Below are 23,074 nucleotides of genomic sequence, written 5' to 3'. Positions count from 1 at the left end.
GGCAAGCATTGTCATTAATAATCGACGTCTCTTATATCATCATCAGCAGCAATAGGTAGTTTAACCAAAGCATCTTGAGGTCGGTACTGTAAGCTAATAAGCTTACTAATCTAAGCAACTTATAGTAAGAATTTTTTTACTTTGAAGAAAAAGCTTGGTTGAATTGCATTGTTTTCATAAATGTTCATTTATCTTTATAGTCCTCCACCCTCAACTGTTACATACAAAAGAAGGAAAAGAGTGAAGAAAGGAGGAAAGATAATGCAGAAAATGAGAAAAAGGAGTGTAGCTGCTTAAAAACTAGTAGCTCTCTTTAGAACCAGTCATCACCAAAAACCTATAACCAAAATGGTTGCAGCCACCTAATCATGTTTTCTGCAAGTTATGCTCTGTCACTTTTAGATCACTGCTTTCCATGTTTACCTGGTTTTGCTAAACCTTGCTAGCTATGTTACCTTGACACTGGTATGAGTGTGTCAGACAATGTCGGACTTGAAAGATTAAATACATGAGCACTGCCATATATGTATTGAAGTTCTTTTAGAAAATAAAAAGTGCCTTTTTGGTGCTCTAGGTCAACATTGTTCATGATGTAATGGATACTTGGCTAAAAATAAAAAGTTCTATAATGTGTTAGACACAAGTTTTTAAGTGTCCATATAATACACATGGAATATGTGACACTTGACCACGGTTACTGGAAGCAGCATAGGACTTGGGGAAGCGTGTTTCCCTGAAATGCGTTTTGGAAGCGCAAAACGTGGTGAACGTGCTGGGAAGCACCATTTTTTTTTTAAAAGTACGCTTCCTTTTCTTTTTTCTTCTCATTTTTTCCTTTTTTCTCTTTTTCGCTTCCCTCTCATTTTTCCATTGCTTTCACCTCGCTATCTAGATCACTTTCGGTTCACTTCTTTTCTCGCTTTCGAGACGATTCCTAATTCGCTTCTAAGTCGTCTTAAGCTTTCTGCTTCCTAAAATTTTGGAAGTGCCTCGCTTCCTGCTTCCTGCTTCCTGTTCATTCTTCCCTGTCTGGCAACATGTTCAATAGTGTCAAACACTTTGAGATTGGAAAACAATGTATAGGCTATGTCAGTTGTCAAGGAATATTGAGGTTGGACACAGCGGTCCACCAACACGTTGGACCTCTACGATTGTCCAGGTAACATATCTTATCACTATAACCGTACAGGCAAAGAACGAGAGGCATTGGATTCTATGTCCTATACAATGGTGAAAATCATCACCACTAATAGTTCTGAACTATATATTGGAGAGTGGTTTCATGGCCTCGTGTATTTGAAAGTCGGTTCCATCCACTATCATGTGTAAAGGTCTAGTGGCAGTCACCTCATACCATTATTTATCTTTCATGTCATGCATGCTCCATTTTGACCTCCGTGTTTGTGTCCCCTAGTCATATTGAAAACTTCATATCTATATGTCATAGTTTATCTTTTTATCTATTGACAGTGCAGAAATGCCAAACAGTTTGTAAGTGTAATGATTTTGCACTGATGGCTTGACTTGTAAATGTCATTTCTGTTAAAATATGTGCATTATAGTTATATATACACAATGTCCATCAAGGGCATTTTGGTTATTTTATAGTTGTAATAGGTACTGTTCATTAGGGACAGATTTGTTTTCTTGTACTTTTTATTTTTTCAGTTTTTATGTTGTATTTTCCTTTTTGTAAAAGGGCTCTATGGTCCAAGGACTATAGAGTTATTGGGAGCAATCTCAACGGCTATATTTATAATTGTTGGGAGGACTCTTTGGGTGCTTTTACTAAGCATTGTTAGAGAAGGACCGTAGAGTTGTTTGCCCCTCTTTTGTTCTATGCTTTTACTTGTGTTCTCTTATTGGCCTATTGTGGCTTCTCTATGGACCCTTACTATTATTGTATTTGCTTTGACTTTTGTATTGTCCCTTAGTTGACTTGTATTTGTGCTTGTACATGATGTGTTTTGCACTTTGGCTTATTTCATTACATGGTATCAAAGCTAGTCGAACTCTTGGACCTTGAAACAAATTGTTCATGGTGATCAAAGGATAGTGTGCTAGTAGTAATGGTGGTCAACGTGCTCATGACCATCTTCTTCTTTCTCTCTTTTTTGCTCTTCACCTTTATCATTGGGCAAAATTGAGCTCTCTTTAAAACTCAATGGAAGCAATTATATGACTGCAATGGAGAACCACCTCAAGGAGAATAATTTTTGGGGGTACGTGATGGACACTACTCCCTAGCATCAACTAAAGCTCACCGAGGTTGAAAGAAACCAAAGAGAAGGCTCTTGAAGGAGAATACAAAACAAAAGCTATAAATGAATATCAATTGAAAGTGAAGATTGGAAAAACAACTATGCTAAAATTCTTGCATGGCTCATGAATAATGTGGATATTAGGATATTTGCCAACATTGCCAAATAAAGCATGGTAATTTATGAATAATATGTTTACCCAAAATACCTTGCAAGACAATACTTTTTGCAAGAAAAGATTAGGTCTACAAAACAAAGGGACATGAGTGTCCAAGATTATTTTAGCGTCTTATCCCATTTGTGGGATGAGTTAGCACTCTTTAAACCTAAGTAAGAAGTCGTCATGGATGTAAAACTTATGCATAAACAAATAAAAAATAATATTTTTTTCAATTTTTGCATGGTGTACGATTGAAGTTTCAACAAGTTAGATCCTCCTATATAACTCTAAATAAAGCTCATGCCAAAATTTGTCAAGAAGAAACTCGTCTTGAAATATCTAAAGAGGGAGATGAAGTATTGACGATAGCTTGACCCGACAACAATATGAGCACATACAAGCCTCCACATTTTGAGAAGCAAAATAACAATAGAGGATGAAGAAAAATAGTTTGCCACTTTTATAATAAACTAGGTCATATCACACTTGTGTAACTAAAGCTAAAAAATAAGGTGGCTTTCGTTGGTGAATCCACATCTAAAAAAGATAAAAGAGACAATGAAACACATAGGAGATCTTAAAGAAACCATTAGTCAATTGATAGAGGCACTCCAACAATTTCTCAAGACACCATCTTCAACTTTTGTTATCATCATTGCTTCATCTTCTCCTCTAAGTATGCGCTCTTAGATTCTTGATTCAGGAGCTTCTTTCTACATGACTCATGAGAATGCTCTTTTTGATATATGCACTAACTTAAATTTATTATGTGTTTCAACCATCGATGAGACATCTTCAAAAATCAAAAGCATTGAGTCTTTAGATTTTGAAAATTTTCAAAAATTTCTTGTTCAAAAAATTAGATTTCTCAAATTAAATATTTTTTTTTTGTTTCTCAATTTTTTGACAATGAATGCGAAATCTATTTCTCATCTAAGGGTTGCTTGTGCATGATCTCGAGTTAGGAAAGCTGATTGGTCAAGGCTATATGAGAGAAGATCACTACTTCATAGATTTCTTATCCCTTTTATCTAAATATTTTTATAATTATGTTAAAGATAAGGATATTGTAACATGGCATAATGTCTTGGACATTCTTGCTTATAAAAAATGTATATTTTTCCTTTTGCAAAAAAAAAAAAATTGGAATGAAAAATATATTATTTACAAAGTTTGCATTCTTGAAAAATGAAATCAATTTTTTTTTAAATAAAACTTTTACTTCTAAGAGGCCATTTGAGTTAGTGCAGTTGGATGTGTGGGACCATCACCGGTCATGTCTAAAGGTGGCTACTCATATTATATTGTATTTATTGATAATTTTACTAGATATGTATGAGTCTACTTCTTTAACTTCAAATATGATGTATTCTCTTTTTTTAAAGAATTTCACATTATTGTTAAAAATCAATTTTAAAATAATATTTTTATACTTAAGACCGATTCGGGTAGAGAATATATATCAAATGATTTTCAAAATTATTTGAAACAAAATAATATTTGTCGTTAAAGATCATGTCTTATAACCCCTCAACAAAATGGGTTAGCGAGAAGAAAACATAGACATATCATTGAAACCATTAGAACCCTATTTATTTCCAAAGATATTCCTAAGTTTTTTTGGGCCGAAACCATTTTGACTTCAACTTATTTGATAAATAGAATGCCTTCATCATCTTTATAAAATATTTTTTCATTCAAAAAATTGTTTAACATGGTGCCTGATTTTAAACAATTAGGTATTTTTTGTTGCAAGTGCTTTATTCTTACTCATAAAAATGATAAATTGCTCCCAAAAACCATTAAATATATTTTTTTATACAGAGAAAATAAAAAAGGTTACAGGTGCTTTGATTTTAAGAACAATAAATTATATGTTTTTAAGGATGTGACTTTCTTGAAAAATAAAAATGGTTTTGATAAAAGGAATAACAAAGATGAAGTAGAATGTTCTTTTTTGTTTGATCTTTTGCCAAAAGAAGAACATGGTTTTTATGAACCGAATGATTGAAACGAATCATGATTATGATAATTCTATTTGTGATAACTCTTTAGATAATGATGTTGATAATAATGTGGACTCATTTCATTGTAATAATAACTTAGGTGAGAATCCTTTTCATGATATTCAAGTCTACACCCGGCGTGAGCAAAGAGACAAACCATGTGCTCTTGAAAAATACTCACAAGGTTTACCCATAGAAGAGTCAACACTTAGGAGATCCAACTGAGTTTTCATTCAACCAAATAGGTTTGTGTCCTATTAATCATTTTCTCCAAACTATAGAGCATGTTTAATATCACTTTATTTCTATCATGAACCGTCATATTATAATGAAACAAAAACTATATCTATTAGATTGAAGCAATGAATATGGAACTCAAAGTTCTTCGTAGGGTCAACACTTGAGAAATAATTAACTTATATTTAGAAAAAGAAACTCATTGAATGTAGGTGGGTATTTAAGGTCAAAACTAAGAGTAATGTAACTCTAGAAAGATACAAAACTAGGTTAACAGTTAAAGGGTACTCTCAATAATACAAAATTAATTATGAAGAAACCTTTGTACTGGTTGCTAAAATGACTAATGTTAGAACACTAATAAATGTCTCTATTCAAAAGTGACATATTTTTTAATTAGATGTCAAAAATGCTTTTTTCATTGAAGAACTAAATAAAAAAGTTTACATGGATCCTTCGCCTATTGCAAATGGTAAAACTAGTAGACTAAGTGATGCAGGAGTGGAGCAGAAGACCCGAGTCCATAAGGATCCATTTTGATTCAATTTATATTTTGGATTTTTTATTATTTTAATCTTTTGTATTTGGATTATTTAGTTTATTTGTAATAAAATATTAGATTATGTATTATATCTAATATTCATATTTTATTATAGTAGGACAAGTTTTATCTTTTAGATATATATCATATTATGAAGTTTATTTTGATTAGAATTAGGAAAAATCTGATCTATTTATAGATGATGGGACCTCTGTAGATGGACTAATAAAAAATAAAGTTGATTTGAGATATTGAATTTAATATTTTCTTGCTTTTTATTTATTTCTCAGCATTTTTCTTAGTTATTCCTTTATTTTTATAGTTGATTAGTGTAGTTCAGTGTCGAGTCTTGTGGGGTTCAGGAGGGATCCTCATATTCATTGTACCAGAGTGGTATTAGAGCCGAAATTCCTAATTGTATTTAGGATGTCAAGAAGTGAAAACGAAAAAATATAGAAGGGATTGTGATTGAAAGCAAAGACCTATCAATAGAAGCTTCGTCATTGGACGCGATAGTTGTTTTATTGGCCTGCGATATCTCCTGCTTAGTGCCAACATCTAGTTGATCGGTAATGCACTGAATAGGTTGCAAGAGGGCCAATATTTAATGAATCATCGATTTGAAGTGATGGAATGTCGATTCGAGGGTTTTCAACGATGTCTAGAAAAATGACTGATTGAAGAAGATGCTCCCAAAGAAAACCCCTTTCAAGAGGTTGATGATGCAACATCAATAATCTTTGGTCTATGGCCGATAGTCATCCAAAAGAAAGCACCGGTGAACAATGACAACATGCCACCGATCATCCCACCGCCAAGTGCAAAGTCGTCGTCTTTCGTGGTGCAAAAGTTCGGAAGAAGAGGGTCTCAACCCTACCTTCCCTTTCCACCACCACCACCACCACCTCCACCTCCACCTCCACCTCCACCTCCACCTCCACCCATCCTTCACATCCCTGCCGCCTCTTACTGACTCGGTGCCTCAATACCGGCGATGACCAGCCCCATTGACGGGGGTGGTTGACAATGGCCCCTAGTTCAATGTCCCACCAGCCCTAGGGTAGGCGGACAGGACCGTGGTGGGAATCCTCGTCGATGGCTAGCCACTGTCCGTCTGGTTGACGTCAGATGGGGCAGGCTGGCGGGGGCAACCATAACCCAACTCTCCCTGGGCTGGCAGCGGTGGTCGAAAACCACCAGCCACCTGCTGTGTTTCAGGGAACCCTCACATGACCAATGGAACTAGTTTAAGGAACCAGTTTGGTATTGAAACCGATAACCAAATTGGTTTGTACCATCAAAACCTAGTTCAAGATTCAGGCTGGTTTTCATTGATTCTGACTTTTGATGCCCCAATTCCGGTTATTGTGGGTTTGGTCCAGGGTGTCCAACCTCTAGATTGGTCTCAAACACTTGTCTTTTTGTCCAAATATGAGTACCCAAACCTAAAATGAACCTAATCGGACCCAAACGAAGCTTCAATTACAGTTCAGACTAGGTCAAAACAAGATCCAAAACCTATCTGCCCCTAAATTACCTAAACCAAACTTACCCTAAGCCTTGAACTTCTTAGGAGCGCACATCAACTACTTATGGAACCCATGATAAAGGAGCTGAGAGGTCTATATTCTTTATTTACAGACCTCTTCACATTGGATCAAACCTATACTGAAACTATTTGATCCATTTGATATATGCCAACAGAAGGATCTCGAGGACTATGGATGGTTTGGAAAGAATACTCAAGCTTTGTCACACATTTTGGACCAAATCCAACAAGTCTCTTTTATTTGGAGTAAAGAAAATGTCCGCTTCTATATTGTGAGCCCATAACCTATAAGGTAGAGTAAAATTGAAAAAAGTGCAAGCAAGATCTATACTTTAGGGCAAGTCTTTTTTCAACCCAAGGAGAATGATGCAGGAGTGGAGCAAAAGACTTGAGTCCATAATGATCCATTTGGATCCAATTTATATTTTAGATTTTTTTTTATCATTTGGATATTTTGTTTTTAATCATTTGGTTCATTTGTAATAGATATTGGATTATGTATTAGATCCAATATCTAGATTTTATTAGATTAGGATAAATTTAATCTTTTAGAGGGTTATCAGATTAGAAAGTTTATTTGGATTAAAATTAGAAAAAATCTCATATATTTATAAATGAGGGGACTTCTATAAATGGATAGCAAAAACTGAAGTTGATTCGAGATATTGAATTTATTATTTTCTTATTTTTTAGTTATTTCTCAGCATTTTTTTAGTTCATTTATTTTTATAGTTGATTAGCATAGTTCGGTATCGAGTTCTATGGAGTTCAAGAGCGATTCTCCTATTCACTGTATTACTAAAAAGGGCTTTGTATGATATTAAGTAAGCTCCTAAGACTTGTTATGACTAGTTTGAGTTTTCAATCTTGTTGTATTGATACTACTTTTTTTCTCAAGAATGCATGTACTAACATTGTTATACTTATGCTATATATCGATAATATGATAATCATTGAGAATGACATAAAGGCAATTAACGAAATAAAAACTATTTTAAAGAAAAATTTTGTTATCTGATTTGAGTTTTTTAAAGATATTTTTTAGGTATTGAAGTTGCCTAATCGCCCAAAGGGTATATTTTATCTTAATTGAAGTTTGTCTTAACGATGTCAGATATTTATGATTTTGGACATTGAGAGAATATAAAAAATTATAAGGTTTTCAAGAATCAAGTCAAATTACCCATAAAGTATGATCATTTTCTGTATCTCAAGCATATGGGTGGTCAAGGGGGCCAAAGGGCTTATATGAGCCAACACAACTTGAGCCTTTGAACGGTCTGATTTTAGCAACAGAGTTTTTTTTTATGATGAGGAACCCTCACCAAAGAGAGAAAACCTTGGGTTGGGGGGCGGGTTACGACCATCCTCTTTTAGTGTGTGTGTAGGTGGGTGGGTGGGGGATATACCCGTGCGCCATTAGAGTTTGATTTGGTGTCTTCATCACAGCACCCTCACAACCACTCTGCTGGCCATTTTTTTAGCAAAAGGAGTTGAATCACATCCACAATATGGGTTGGATATGCTATTGGGACAACCTAGATCCATGTCAAATCTGGATCAGTCATTTGCCTTGGATCCGGATCAAACCTAACTCTACCTGGTTTTTATATATAGCAACCCAACCCCAAACCTATTTCTTGCACACCAGTAACGATGTCCGCAGATAGGTTACCCAGCTAGACCCTGTTCCAGGTTGCCAGACCAGGTTGGGTATGGCCCGAGGTCCAACAGACTTCCAATACAGTCGGATCTGAACCTGTGTTACCCGATTCAGGTCCTGATCTAACCCGCTGTCATGATTCCTAGGCCCCACTTAAAAAAGTGACGTTGTGACGCAAAGATGTGGGCCAGTATCCAGTAGATATTCCTGATGGACGGCGTAAATCTGTCAGGTCATGATCTAAAATTGCCTCACCACGTCACGTGTACACAAAAATTGGTGAAATGTTCACATGAAGTCCCATTTTTTATCGTATATAACAATTCAAAACTCGTGTTTCTGAAAAGTCCAATAAACAACCTTCGCTTTTGTATAATTTTACAAATGCGGGACCTGTCGCAAGGTTGAAGCTTGGTACAGTTTTTTTTATTTGTATATCCTAAGGGAAAAAACCTATTCATCTCGGACCGCACATTGGTTGGTTGCCGGTTGGTAAAACCCTCAAGGTTTCTCCCGATCACCAGAAAGTACACCACATGTAAATTTTGAACTTGTGACATCTGATCAACTTGGTGATATTTACAAGTCTCTCCTACCAGATGAGCAGAGGTTTTGTGGACTAGCTGAGCTCAAGGAAGCCGGACTTCTTACCAACTGGGGCTCGGCTTGTTTGCTAGGAGAAGCTAGTGCACGTCACCTTATGTTTCATGTACAAAACCCACCTTATGTTGCATGTTCAAAACCCAATGGTATAGTTTCATAAGGTCTGCCTAACCCCAGCTTGGCTTTTTTCAAAATGAAAAAATGGAAGCCGATCTTCTTTTGGGTTTTCAAGAAGAATGGTGGCAGTATCTTAAATGTAGGGAAAAATATGGGCTCCAAAATAGAAAATTTCCCCTCCGTGTGGCTGTGAAAACGCTACTTCCCAATTCCCCAGTCGATCAAATTGGGTAAAAACCAAACTTGGCTCCTCATATTTCCGTTTTGAAGAAAAGTCTAGGGTTTTTCTTTCGGTTGTTGGAGCAGAAGGGGGAGGAGGAGGAGAAGAAGGCATGGATTCAGAGACGATGGGTCGGATAGAGAGGACGGTGGTGGGGATTTTGGAGAAGTCGAACATGCAGGAGATGACGGAGTTCAAGGTGAGGGCTTTGGCGTCGGAGAGGCTCGGCATCGACCTCTCAGGCAAGGAGGCCAAGCGGTTCGTTAGGGGAGTCGTCGAGAACTTCTTGGTCTCCAGATCGAAGGGTGAGGCGGCGGAGGCCGAGGAAGAGGAGGAGGAGCAGAAGGGCGGTAAGAAGAAGAGGAGTAGGGCCGATGACGATGATGACGAGGAGTACGATGGTGGTGATGAGGATGATGTCGATGAAAATGGAGATCCCATCCTTTGCAGGGTAAATTAACTCTCTCTCTTTTCTGAACTAGTGATTGCCATGATTTTTTGTTTGTGTCTTTTTTTGTTTTTGTTTTTTGCAAATCTAGTGATTGCCGTGAAATCTTTTCAATTGGGTGATTTTGGTTTTTGTTCTTTTTTTCTCTTGGGTATGAAATTAGATTGATTGTTGTTGGTCTTTTTGATATTGGTGTTGGTGTTGGTGATGAGAATCCAAGAATGAGAGGCCCCTGGTTGGATGCTAGCGATTTGGTGTTGGTGGTGTTCTTATGAATTGCATTTTTCTTTTCTAAGTGCGGATTTATTAGCTGTAAATAAGAGTGGGTATGAGTGATCAGTTTTGGTAGGGGCAGTGGTTAGGACTTCCTGTTGTTTGCTTTCTCGCTATCTAAAGGTGGAATGCGCAAGGATTAGTGGCCTTGAGTTCCTACATCAATATATATTATTTGTTATACGTAGTACGCTGTCTATCAAAGCAGGATAATTCAGTTTTGTAGATTGGTTCGAAAGTTCATAACCCTACTTTGTTCAAGCAATTAGTTGTCACAATACTTAAAATAGCCGAAAGCTAAAGAATTCAGAAGGAATATATCTTTATGAGTTTGAATGAGTATAATAGTTATAGAATTCCAAATTGCTAAGTAAGGGGGATATGTCAGTAGAAAGATCATGCTGCTATCCTCAAGAGTTTCAATAACGGTTTCACGTCATTGATTCATGAAGTAGTTGGAAGGAAATTATTTATCTTTCTGTACATATAAGAGGAAATTCCAAGGGTTGACAGTCTACCATATGGTGTCAGTGAATGCTTCATTTTGTAGCTAATGTGGGTCATGGTTTTCTCGAGTTGAAGCATGTTTCCTTCTATCTGATAAGCTGCACATACAAGCCAACATATTAACGTGTCTATATGAATGGGCAAAGACACCACACTTTTAGCCTTTATTCGTATGCAGTGCCTTTGTTTGTATGTGACATCATGGAATTCTTATAATGGTGGTTATTATCGCTTTTGTTTCCTTTGCTTTACTGTAATGTTGGAGACGTTTCTGCCATTTGCTATTCTTTCTCTAGTTTTCTATAGGTTAGCGGATGGCCTTCAATCTGATGTATTGTATAATACCAAATGAAATATGAAATTTCCTATCGCTCTGATATTACAGCGAGGCGTTAATGCTGATGGAATTTATTATGATCCATATGTATGGGTGAATGTGTAACATTTGTGTTCTTTGTTATGGATTCATGCAGCTCTCAAACAGAAGAAGAGTGACACTTCAGGAGTTTAGGGGGAAGACGTTGGTTTCAATTAGGGAGTACTATGAAAAGGATGGGAAGCAGCTCCCCTCGTCTAAAGGCATGCTCCAACCTTAACTTTCCATGGAGTCACCCCAGTTCACCCAGCCATCCTTCCACCCACAGACATGCACACACGTGTAACGGACATGGGTAACATGTGTGTGTGCACGTGCGGAGCTGTGTACTGTTGGTGTTGGCCCTTTTTCTTGTTTTTTTATATTGAGCTGCATGTGTTGTAGGAGCAGTAACTGAATTTATTGAATGTGCTGCTGATATGTTGCAGGGATAAGTTTGACACCTGAACAATGGGCAGCCTTCAAGAAAGCTGTGCCTGCAATAGAAGAAGCTATTAGGGAGATACAGTCAAGTTAACAAAGAAAGTGATGGAACGACCGGAAGACCCCTGAGGAGTTGCCATGGGATCTATTCTATGTTTTTTGCATAGTGAGGCTCTTGTTTTTTGCATAGTGAGGTTTCTTAAAGATGTAACAAGTTGTGGGGGTCTGGGAATCGAGTGTGCGGTTTTCGCATCCTCATGTTTGTATCAGCAGTTTCATTTGCACCCTTTTCTGCCGAAACTGAACTATCTTGGGCAGGCGTGTGCAAGCAATGTCTTAAGAAATGAATAAACTTCTTCCTAATTTTTCATGCCAGGCTGCAATCTGAGGCCTAGCTCAAAGTTCAATTCGGCAAGTTCTATCTGTCGGTTCTAATCTCACTAATTCTGTGTGCTTACTGCTCAACTATGTCAACCGTGATGGACAAGGTTATATGGAACTATAAATCGCCCTTTTGAGATACTGTAATATGCTTCTCATGAAAAAAAACAAAGATAGGTTGAGGTTAATGGCTCCTTTTTGTTTAATATCATGGTGCAGGCAGGGCAATAAAAGGCCAAGGTGAATAGAGGAAAGCAGAAGCTATGGACCTATATAGGGACATTTTAAAAAACCTACCTAAAATTTTGGTGATAATCAATACACACTTAACTCCACCAAAATTTTTGGTGATAATCTATTTTACCGAGCACGAGAGTTGGGTGTTACAACATCAAACTTTACCTAAGATCAAGGACCCGGCTTCAATTATCTTGTTATAGGAGACATCATTGTAGAGTGTGTTTTGCTCGACTTTGGAGCAAGTGTGAACATCTTGTCGGTTTTTTTTTTATGACAAGTTCAGATTAAAAGAAATGAAGCAAATATTCATGACTCTGCAGGTGACAGACAGATCCATCAAGGTTTCATCAGGTTTTTTTAGAATGTTTGGTCAAGGTAATTTTTTTTTAATTTTCCATTGACTTCATCATATTGGATATAGAGAGAGTGGATGAGGTGAGGTAGACGCTCACCATATTAGGTTGATTCTTTTTTGCTACTGTCAATGCATGCATCAACATTGTCGGTGTGAAGCTGAGCAAATGTGAAACACGCAGTCTCTGTCATGCATTTTATCAGACACATCGTTAATCACACACTCCAGCGTGATTAATGATGGTCATTCACGAGCCTACATCATTATATGAATTGTTGCATTAATTAGTTAACATGCTTTAAATTTTTTGTGTTATTTAGATTAGGTTGTTTGATTCAATCTTTTCGTTTAACTAGTTTGCCTTAGACTTTGACGTTAGACTTAGTTAGTGTATAGTCTATTTTACGATAGATTTTGTTTCATTTATTATTTCGTTACGGTGACAATTCAACATTAGTCAATTGGCCTTATTGAATTAGTTTTTAGTTCAATACTAGATGAGATGTTTTTGATTTATTTATTTATCCAATGATTTTCTTTATTACTAGTTAATTTTAGAGTTAACGTTTTCTTGAATCGCGACTAGTAGTTTGTTAAATAGTTGGTTACAAGTTTGTTAGAATAGTTAGTTTGATTCTTGTTTTTATAGACTAACCTTTATTTTAGGAATAATGTCTTTGTTTGTTTTGTTTTTGTCTTTTTGTGTTTTGCAGGGAAGCGTTTGCAGGTGAAAAAACCCTTCAAAAAGAGCCATCAGAAATGTAAAGCAATGAATGCAAGACATTTAAATATCAAATACTAATAGCTCTTGAACTCAACTGAAACAATGCATATCAAGGGACTAGACCACAAGCAACAAAAGACCCTTTGTTTATTTTTTTTCTTTTCTTTTAGTTTTAGGGTCATTTACTTTTAAGTGAGTTTGTAATAAGGCCTGTTTATTATTTTTGAACCCTTTGCAGAGGGTAACTTATTTTAATTAGTTAATTATTTTTCTTTTAAGGCAATAAAGACTGCAATTCTGCAGAATACAAAGTTGTTCATTCTGTGCCTTGAGTTCGACTTGGATCTCACCCTAGTGTGAGCCGGTTTTTATTATTTGGTGTTTGACTTTTATAAAATGTTTTATAAAAAATATATCTTTAAAAATCTATTTCATAAAATTTATACCAAGCTTCGACACAAGCGATTAGAAGATCATTTTTTTAATTTTTTGAACGGGCTTAGACCTAAGTTCGAACAAATAAGATCCTCTCTTCTATCTTCTTTCACTTCTCCACCACTTGAAGATGTTCTTACTAAGTTAAGTTGAGAAGAAACTCATAGGAGATTGAGCAAGATCAATCCAAGTGTTCTTGTAATACCCTCAAACAAAGAAGAAAATGAAAGAACATATGTCATTTCTAGACTGAGGAATAACTTGAAAACATATAAACCCTCTCATTTTAAAAATCAAAATTAAGAAGCAAGAGAAAATAGTAGTCAAAATGGAAGAAGAGATTATAGCAAAATCATATGTCACTTTTGCAAAGAACGGGGACACATTAAACCGGTGTGTCCAAAATGAAAGAAGATGGTGGCTATATCCACTACATTTCAACCACATATAGAAGAAGGTTCATCTACTTCCACTAATGAAGCTTTATCTCTAAGTCCAATTGTGGAAGCGCTTCAACCTCTTCTCAAATGAGCAATTTTTGAGGCCGCAATGTCAACCTTCTCTCCTCCTGGTAAGACTTCTTGGCTTTTAGATTCGGGTGTCTCCTTTCATATGACTCTAAATATTTTCTCTCTTTTCAAATATTCAAAAAATGTATCTCCATCATTTGTTTCAACCATGGATGACAATTCTATTGAAATAAAAAGAATTAAAATTTTTAAAAATCAAGGATTTTTTATTTCAAAAATTAGATTTATACAAAAACTAAATTTAAATTTGCTTTCGGTCTCTCAACTCTCGAACCATGGGTTTGATATAAAATTTTCATCTAACAAATGTTGAATACAAGATCACCGGTCCAAGGAGTTGATTGGGGAAGGCTCTAGGAAGGGAGATCTATACTACGTGAATTTTCTTTAAATATCAAAGAACTCTTTTTGTAATATTGGCCAATATAAAGATATAAATATTTGGCACAAAAGACATGGGCATCACAATGTCATCAAGCTTTCTTATTTACATTTTGTTAAAAATCTTTGTAAAAGTGATTTCACTTGTAATGATTGTATTATTGGAAAAATTAGAAGCTTGCCTTTTGAATAAAGATCTATGTTTACAACCAAACCATTTGAACTTGTTCATTCGGATGTATGGGGACCAACACCCATTATATCAAAAGGAGGGTTTGCATATTATGTTATTTTTGTTGATGATTACTCCAGATATTGTTGGATATACTTTCTTAAACATAAACATGAGGTTTTTACATCATTTAAAGCATATCACATGATGATTAAAAATCAATTTAATAGAAACTTAAAGATTCTAAGAACCGACTCCGGAGGTGAGTATCTCTTAAATGAGTTCAAAAATTATTTTAAAAATTATGAAATTTTTCATCAAAAGTCTTGTCCTAAAATACCTCAACAAAATGGTTTAGCCGAAAGAAATATAGACATATTATTCAAACCACTAGAACCTTACTTATTTCTCAAAATATTCTAAAAAGATTTTGGGTCGAGGCGACTCTTGCATCCATTTATCTTATAAATCGTCTTCCATCAAAAAATTTAAATAAAATTTTACCTTTTGAAATATTATATTAAAAAGAACTCGACTATAATAGATTGAGAATTTTTGGATGCAAATGTTTTGGTCTTACGGATAAAAATGATAAACTCTCATCAAAAGTCATTTCTTATGCATTTCTTGGATGTTTCAAAACTCAAAGAGGGTTTCGATGTTATGATAAGAATGACAAATTATGTGTCTAGAAATATAATCTTCTTGGAGAACATTAGTGGTTTTGAAAAATGTGAGCCTCATGAAGAGAATATAGACTATTCTTTCTTGTTTGAATTATTGTCTAGAAATGATAATGTTTTTAGTGATGATGAATTTACATATAACGATCTTAGTGATAATAAAGTAGAAGAAAATAACAACTTTCCTAGTCAATCTATCGATCATCATATTGAAGAAAGAGCATCTATTGATCCTATCACTTATACCCATAGAGATAAAAGCATTTTTAGAAGTGTAATTGAAAAATATAGTGAACCTAGTGAATCTACCTCTTCATAGGAGATAAATCCTTAAAGAACCGAAAGAACTAGAAAAGTTCCTTCTAGGTTTATGTCCTATGATTCATTTTTACCTAAATATAGAGCTTGTCTTAGCGTCATTCACTCGTACATGGAACCTAAAAAATTTGAAGAAGCCAAGAAGAGTGTTGAATGAAGAGAAGCTATAGATAGTGAACTTAGAGCTTTTAAGAAAGCTAAGACATAAGAATTTCAAAAACTTTCTAGTGGAAAGAAAACTATAGGGTATAGATAGGTTTTCAAAGTCAAGACCAAGAGTGATGGATCTCTTGAAAGATACAAAGCACTCTTAGTTGCAAAAGGTAGTCAAGAATATGAAATAGACTATGATGAGACATTTGCTCCTGTTGCGCATATGGTTACAGTTAGATGTCTCATTACTATTGTTTTAATTAAAAAATGAAACATTTAGCAAATGGATGTCAAAAATTTCTTTTTGAATGGTGACCTTTAACGAAGAAGTGTATATGGATTCCCCTCCAGGTACGAACATTCCTAAAGATAAAGTTCTTTGCCTACGAAAAGCTCTTTATGGTTTGAAATAAGCTCTCAAGGCTTGGTATGCTCGATTTACTAGTATAATGGTAGAAAATGTTTTTGTCTCATGCTACACGACACTGTGTTATTTGTCAAGAACTCTGATGCATGTATTGTAATTTTGCTATTATATGTTGATATGTTGATCACAGGTGATGATGCAGTAGGAATCAAGAGTATCAAGTCTACTCTAACGAAAAAATTTGAAATTTCAGACTTAGGTTTTCTGACATACTTTTTGGGCATTGAAGTTACCTATTCTCACATGGGTTATTTTTTATCCCAAACTAAGCTTGCTTGTGAGGTAATTGACAGGTCAGGTATTTTAGATGACAAAAATTGTAAAACTTCTGAAGTAGTAGGGACAAAGATGAAGATTGATGATGGGATTTCTCTAGAAAATCCTACTTCTTACTGGCAACTGGTTGGTTCATTGATGTATCTTAGCATCACCAGACCAGATATCTCTCATGCAGTGCATGTTGCAAGCCAATTTCAACATACACCTACATCAGTTCATATGAGTGTTGTTCTTTAGATTATCAGATATGTAAAAAGGTTCATAAATAAGAGAGTATTTCTATCTTCATCTTCTAAGTTAAATTTCATTGTCTATACTGACTCTGATTAGGGAGGTGACCCAAATAACCGTCACTCCACTACTGGTTTTGTATTTTTTAGGTGAATCTTTGGTTTCATAGAGATGTAAGAAATGACAGAAGGTATCCCTATCCTCTACGGAGGCTGAGTACCGAACCATGACAACTACAATCATGAAAACTATTCAGATTCGATATAGATTGAAAGACATAGGAGTTCGTGTTCAAGGGCCTACCAAGCTATACTGTGACAATAAAAGTTCAATATATATTAAAAAGAATCACACTTTTCATGAGGGCACGAAGCATATCGAGATAGACTACCACTATGTTAGAGAAGAATATCTAAAGAATGTTATTGATCAGAATATCAACTTCCAGACTTTTTCATTAAGGCAATTTGTGTTCTCTTAGATTCAATTATCTTCTTGGCAAACTTTTACACTGTAAGTTTGAGAGGGCTGTTAATATATATATATATATATATATATATATATATATATATATATATATATAATTTTTGTAATACCCTTTAAGGGTAAAACTATAATTATTATATTTTACGCATATTCCACTTGAAATATGATTGTACCTTTTTTATTCTTTCTTTTTATTTTTTTAAATTTTATTTTCTCTTTTTTTAGACTTGGGGGCCCACGTATAGACGTTGGGCCCCTCCAATAGTGGCTCCAATGTCTATATGGAGCCCCTCCAAGGTCTCCATATTGTGTGTTATAAATAGGGGTGCGTCCCTTTGTATTTCTTTAAGCAAAAGCTTTTCCATTATTCAATAAAGATTGCTTATTTTTACGCCTTTGTACATTGATTTATTATGTGCTTTTGAGCACACTTGTTCAAGTGTTCTTGTTCTTTTGTGCACATCACTCTTTGAGTTTTCCCTTTGAAGAGATTTTTACAAGCTCATCCATGCAGCCAAACTTAATTAGGTGAAACGATACTGATCGATACCATACCGTACTTAAATACACTAGAGACTTGGGTATGTTACTACACTAACACTTGAGACTGCCCCAAAAGAATATCTGAGTGACATCAAACAAGGTGGTGGAAAATGATACAGAGCAGTAATACAGTTAGCTCTTAACGGTCCATACATCTTAAACCGATGCTTCATGTCTTTAGCCCTGCTAAAATCCACAGATCAAGAAAGTTTACACCGAACAAAAATTTGGCAGGATGGATAAGACCTGGACGGCCAATGGAGAGCTAAACGGTATCACTATGTGCCACCCCCTTGACAAAATCTAGTTTGATCCAGAGTACCATTAAGCTCTTGAGTAATGGTGCTCACATGTGGCAGTGCGATAGTCAGCAGAACTTGCATGATCAAAACTTTTTCTATCAGAATTAGCAGAGATATGTGTCAGCCTCCGATTATATCTTTCCGTTTCTCAACTGCCCAAGAAGACCCTGATGCTATACAAGAAAACAAAGAACAAAGTAAACAGGTAAATATTCTTTTCTTCCATTCTCAACATGTAAAGGAAAAACAGCAGAGCTATCTAATAAAGATGTTTGAAACAGTTTCCAGCACTGAAAAGGGTAAATTGAATTGGCTTTGTCACTTGTATCATATGATGGCATTGAAGTCAGCTTTAGGCTCTTTCTAATTTCTAGTATCCATAATTTTTTATAATGCTATAAAAGCAATGGAAGCGTCCCTTGCAACAAGGTTGAAGCTGGGTGTACCAGAGTTACCGGAAGCGCCTAGGCAAAAGGGGAAGCGCGCTTCCCCGAAGCGCGCTTCGGAAGCGCGAAACGTCGCGCTTCCGAAGCGTGAGGGGAAGCGTCCCCCTTTTTTGGGAAGCGCGCTTCCCTTTTATGGGAAGCGCGTCCCCCTTTTATGGGAAACGCGCTTCCCATAAATGGGAAGCGCGCTTCCCCCACGCTTCCCCCTCGCTTCCCCCTCGCTTCCCCATTTTTTTTCATTTTTTTCGCTTCCCCTCGCTTCCGGTTCGCTTCCTAGGTCGCTTCCGGTTCGCTTCCTAGGTCGTTTCCGAGACGGTTCGGAATTTTCTTCTAAGTGGTCCCACGCTTCCCCGCTTCCTAAATTTTTTAAAGTGCCTCGCTTCCCGCTCCCGCTTCCCGTATCGCTTCCCGCTCCCGCTTCCTCGACTGGTAACTCTGGGGTGTACCCCCTGGCACGCATGGCAGACCTCAAAGGTTTACCAACTGAAGTCCTGCCAATGCGTGGTCAGTAATGAGGTGTTTTCCCTTGTCCCAGCCAAAAAAGAAGGGATTGGGAAGAAAAAAAGAAAAGATGCATCACGGAAATCATAAATATCAACCATGTGACAGAACTATACATAAATGGTCACAGGATGAGTAGGTATAAAGTTCTAGAGGATAAATATTTTCAGCATCTTTCACGATAGATTTTATCAGTTTTCTCAATATAAAAGGAAATACATCACATGAAAAGGAACTTGAAGGCTTTCATAATCCATATAGACAGATAACAATAATATGGTGAAACTAACTGAGAATGAACCCATGTTTTGCAGGGATATTTATGCTACATTACCTTGCTCACTAGTGGAGCACTCTGAGAAAGGAAGTTCACAAACTCTTCTCTTTTCTTGTTAAACATAGTTTTAACATTCTCCAAGACACTCTTCTCCCTTTCCATGTCCTCATCTACTCGTTCTTTGTTCCATATCATCAGCCTAAGGCGTTCCTCAGATTCAACTATGTTGAGTGACATTGATGAATCTGGCAGACTTACTGGAAACCTAACTTCTACTTCTTCCCTGAAATAAGATAATACAAATTAGCCAGAGAACAGATGAGTGAATATTCCTCAGCCTACCATTATAACATAGATAAATGCAACTAAAGGGTATAGAACTCTTTTCTACAACTAATATAGTCGTGTTCCTATGATCCATTGAACAACCATCTGCTTCAGTGAAAACAAAGAGTAGACGGAAAAATAGAAACGGAGCAGGGTATTCAAGGCTCTAGGCATACGACAAGCATAAAGGCTTAAAGAAAATTACAAAAAGTAATGGTATAAGATGTATAATACTAACTAAGCATTTATAAGACAATGGTATAAGATGTATAATACTAAGCATTTATAAGAAGAAAATGTCAAAGAGCATACAGTCAGATATATCTAACTCTTACCTTTCACCAAGTGAAAACACACCAGAACACTTAATTATTCCACCATCCAACGAGAGTGCACCATCACTTATGCAAGGGAGAGCAAGTTCCATCTCAGCTCTGGTCCTATACACTTGCAATCGAGAGAAAAGAGCATAAAACAATGTCTCCCTCAGGCCATGTCCAGATGATGTAACACAGGTTAAGTGCATAGAATCCACACTGATCATGTTCACTGCAAAACCAAGAAAGCCAGGTGGGTACTCCCCCGTTGGAAGTCTAGGCTTCAACAAATCAAGTCTTCTCTGTGGATCCTTTGCCACATGTTTTCCAACATAAGGCCTGTGCTCACACAAGCAGATGGAAAAACATTTAGTTTCTAGCCTTACCAAGATGAGATCCTTTCCATATGGCAGAGCTTTCCACATATCAAAAATAGTAAATCTATGCAATGCAGCAAATGGATATGCCCGTCTAGATAACACAAATCCTTTTCAAAGACATCATGTACCAAAAACAACAATCTGTTTAAGGATCTTGCCTTAGATCTTCAATGCAAATTGCAAGAAACCTTCCACTGACACGTTTTCTGATAATAGTCCCAAGTCCATGTACACCAGATCCCAGGTCTATCTTGCCTTCACTATCATACTTTTCAAGAGCTTTGATGCCCTCATGTGTCTTGCATACAATTGCGAGCATACTCTCCAATCTTAGGTATTCTGAGAAAAGCCTGGAAATTGGATGTCAGGACAGACTAAGCAATAAAAACCCAATGCATGAAGAAGTGCCATGATGGATACTTATTGCACAACTGGAAGAAGAGAGAACAGACTTGTACATCAAACCTGCTAAGGTTATCATCTGGTGCCTTTCCAAGTGTAGCAACTATACCAAGAATGTCTCTGGACAAAGTGCAATCTGCTGTTTGAAAGTTTTTTATCCTACACAATAGACTAGCAGCTCTATTGTCCAGCAGTAATATCTGATCAGCAGTGTCCTGTTCACTGTGCACGTTTTCATGACTCCGATGAAGGGCTTCAGCTTTTCTTGATGAATTGTATCTTCCAAGATTACCTGTTTCAGTAATACCGTTACATGGTAATAACAGTTGACATATTATTCCAGACTAATTTTGGTATATAGTTATTATTATCTTTTTCAGTTTGTAAATCTAATAAGATAGTACCAGTTTTAGCAAACAAATGTGATGCAAGAGAAGCAAATATCCTGTCACCTTTTCTGTATGGTGCTCAAACACCGACTTTGGGAACCCAAAGACTTTTTATTGTGTTAAGCTAGTGAGACATACTAGCAATCAAAGGTGATGCAAGAGAAGCATATAACCTGTCGCCATTTCTGTATGATGCTCAAACAATGGCTTTGGGAACCAAATCTTTCTCAGGATTAAATCCTGGAAGGCAGCTGCCCATTTTATTTTGCATTTGGCAATATTTTTACTACAATAAGCATCACCAAGCGATCTAAGCAAAGTATACAGATACATGGCTTAACCGCCGAAAAATGATACTGTTTACATTCATCAACCTTTGAGATCCTTGATTGAGTTGTCTAAGTTGTTGGACTTAGTCTTCAAAAATTCCATGTTGTCCTCATGATGTTTGATTTTTAACCCAAGTTTTTGTAGATCTTCTTCAAGCCTCTGCAGGTAAGCAAAATTTCAAAAGCTTAGGTGATAATGGCTCATCTTAGGTAGGACAGATTTGCTTTTAGATGAATGTACATATTCAAAAGGATGTTAAAATACATCGTGACCACAAAACATCAGACCCAACAACAAGTACAAGGAGAGACCTGAAAATGGAAATAACATGAAATAATCAAATGCTTCACGGTCCACTGAAACATACCTTAATTTGATCCATCACTACCTCCACACTCTGTTCAGTCTGTATGGCGCCACTTGTGCTTGCAATGAGATTTCCTCTATCAGGTGTTAACATTGGAAATTCTGGAAGATGCAACACCTTCGAAGATGGAGGGACATGAGAACTCTGAATAACACAATGAAAACCTTCTGTAATTGGGGAAAACATGTAATTGGGAAAAAAAGGAAAGATCAAAAACATGTAATTGGGAAGCATTAAGGGCTTACACACTATTGAAGAGCAATAAACTTCTGGTTTGCATTGATATCCTCATTTTTCAATCGTGATCTTGCAAAAGGTAGATGGAAAGCAATAGCCACTAGAATAGGTAGAAGTAGGTTGAGGTTGATGAAGGGGAAGGAAAATGACTTCAAAATATCCATCAAATCTATGTGCATTACAAAATAACTTGGCACAGAAAGGGTCCCTTGATACGCAAAAGTAACACATTGGACGCGAGCAATAAAGTAAAAGCGAAATTTGAACAGCAATTTGCAATGGTAATGATAGGAATGAGGTGTCAGGACTCAGAACAGACACATGAAGAATACCATTTACTTTCAAAAAGGAATTTCACACATTTGAAGCTCTTCATTCAACTAGTGTTCTAATTGACAATCAAGGAGGAAAAAATTTACACTACAACATGCATGCAGAGAAAGCCGAAAAAATCTCAAAATGTCCTCGCATACTTCATGCTACTGGGTACAATCCTCAACTACAAACGGAAGTACAACATACCCAATTCCCCAACTCGTAAAACACAACCAACATCCAAAAGAAATCAGGCTTTAAAGCACAACTACCCACAGAAATCTTAATTCCCCACGCAACCCATAACAGCAAAAACTTCTACAAACCCAAAACATCATCAATGGCAGCAATGAGTCCATGCTCTTTGGAAGAAGACAGAAGAAACAAGCATACTGATATAAGGAAAACTCAATAACCCCCAGTATTAACCCAAGGAAAACCCTTGACAAAAACCATCTAGAGAGAGACACATGGCCATACGCATCTCGAAGTTTTCATGATCACCAAAACCAACCATTGCAAATTCGATTTTTTCCACCAAAATCATGAAAGCTGAGAGCATAATTCCAGATGGGTAGTCATGAAATTACCTGACTTTGGTGAAACATTTGGGAATTTGAGAGGGACGAATATGGCTGGCAAATCGCAACAAGCGATTTACGCGCCTTCGTTTTACCACGCTAGCTGGATCAGTGCTCCCAACCAAAACGGTAAGAGTTTGACAGGGTGTGCGTGTGGGGATTTTCGCACGAACCCATGTAT

The 23,074-nt window shown here is 36.4% G+C and overlaps 2 protein-coding genes across 4 annotated transcripts; one reads left to right on the top strand and one right to left on the bottom strand.

The window, feature by feature from the left end:
* The first annotated feature begins 9,404 nt into the window (after positions 1-9,404).
* Positions 9,405-11,785, top strand: LOC149843425 (RNA polymerase II transcriptional coactivator KELP-like). The gene is made up of 3 exons (XM_089999787.1): positions 9,405-9,808; positions 11,059-11,164; positions 11,390-11,785. The coding sequence occupies exons 1-3, from the start codon at positions 9,470-9,472 to the stop codon at positions 11,476-11,478; spliced, it is 534 nt and encodes a 177-aa protein (XP_089855913.1). The 5' UTR covers positions 9,405-9,469; the 3' UTR covers positions 11,479-11,785.
* A 5,885-nt stretch (positions 11,786-17,670) lies between these two features.
* LOC149843424 (protein DEFECTIVE IN MERISTEM SILENCING 3-like) lies at positions 17,671-23,027 on the bottom strand. 3 transcript variants are annotated; one of them, XM_090001822.1, is made up of 8 exons: positions 22,903-23,027; positions 21,761-21,904; positions 21,438-21,552; positions 20,738-20,966; positions 20,431-20,622; positions 19,911-20,231; positions 19,306-19,531; positions 17,671-18,197 (listed from the first exon to the last, which is right to left on the bottom strand). In XM_090001822.1, exons 1-8 carry the CDS (start codon positions 22,918-22,920, stop codon positions 18,156-18,158), a joined length of 1,287 nt encoding a protein of 428 aa, XP_089857948.1. In that variant the 5' UTR covers positions 22,921-23,027; the 3' UTR covers positions 17,671-18,155. The 3 variants fall into 3 exon arrangements, with proteins under 3 accessions (XP_089857948.1, XP_089857950.1, XP_089857949.1); XM_090001824.1 differs by having other exon boundaries at positions 21,761-21,861; positions 22,903-23,013; XM_090001823.1 differs by lacking the exon at positions 22,903-23,027 and adding an exon at positions 22,006-22,131.
* Positions 23,028-23,074: the final 47 nt, after the last annotated feature.

The sequence above is a fragment of the Nuphar pumila genome, chromosome 3 (assembly GCF_984573655.1).
Source record: "Nuphar pumila chromosome 3, dmNupPumi1.hap1.1, whole genome shotgun sequence".
Classification (NCBI taxonomy): domain Eukaryota; kingdom Viridiplantae; phylum Streptophyta; class Magnoliopsida; order Nymphaeales; family Nymphaeaceae; genus Nuphar; species Nuphar pumila.
The sequence above is the reverse complement of the archived record's forward strand: the minus strand, read 5'-3'. Positions and strand labels throughout refer to the sequence as shown.

What these genes read in the sequence shown, in the direction of transcription:
- LOC149843425 (XM_089999787.1), top strand. Translation starts at nt 9,470, where the DNA reads ATGGATTCAGAGACGATGGGTCGGATAGAGAGGACGGTGGTGGGGATT. An exon ending in GAGATCCCATCCTTTGCAGG is followed by an intron (nt 9,809 to 11,058) that starts GTAAATTAACTC and finishes GGATTCATGCAG; the next exon opens with CTCTCAAACAGAAGAAGAGT. An exon ending in GCAGCTCCCCTCGTCTAAAG is followed by an intron (nt 11,165 to 11,389) that starts GCATGCTCCAAC and finishes GATATGTTGCAG; the next exon opens with GGATAAGTTTGACACCTGAA.
- LOC149843424 (XM_090001822.1), bottom strand. An exon ending in TAGTGATGGATCAAATTAAG is followed by an intron (nt 21,553 to 21,760) that starts GTATGTTTCAGT and finishes GCTTACCTGCAG; the next exon opens with AGGCTTGAAGAAGATCTACA. An exon ending in CCAGATGATAACCTTAGCAG is followed by an intron (nt 20,623 to 20,737) that starts GTTTGATGTACA and finishes TCCAATTTCCAG; the next exon opens with GCTTTTCTCAGAATACCTAA.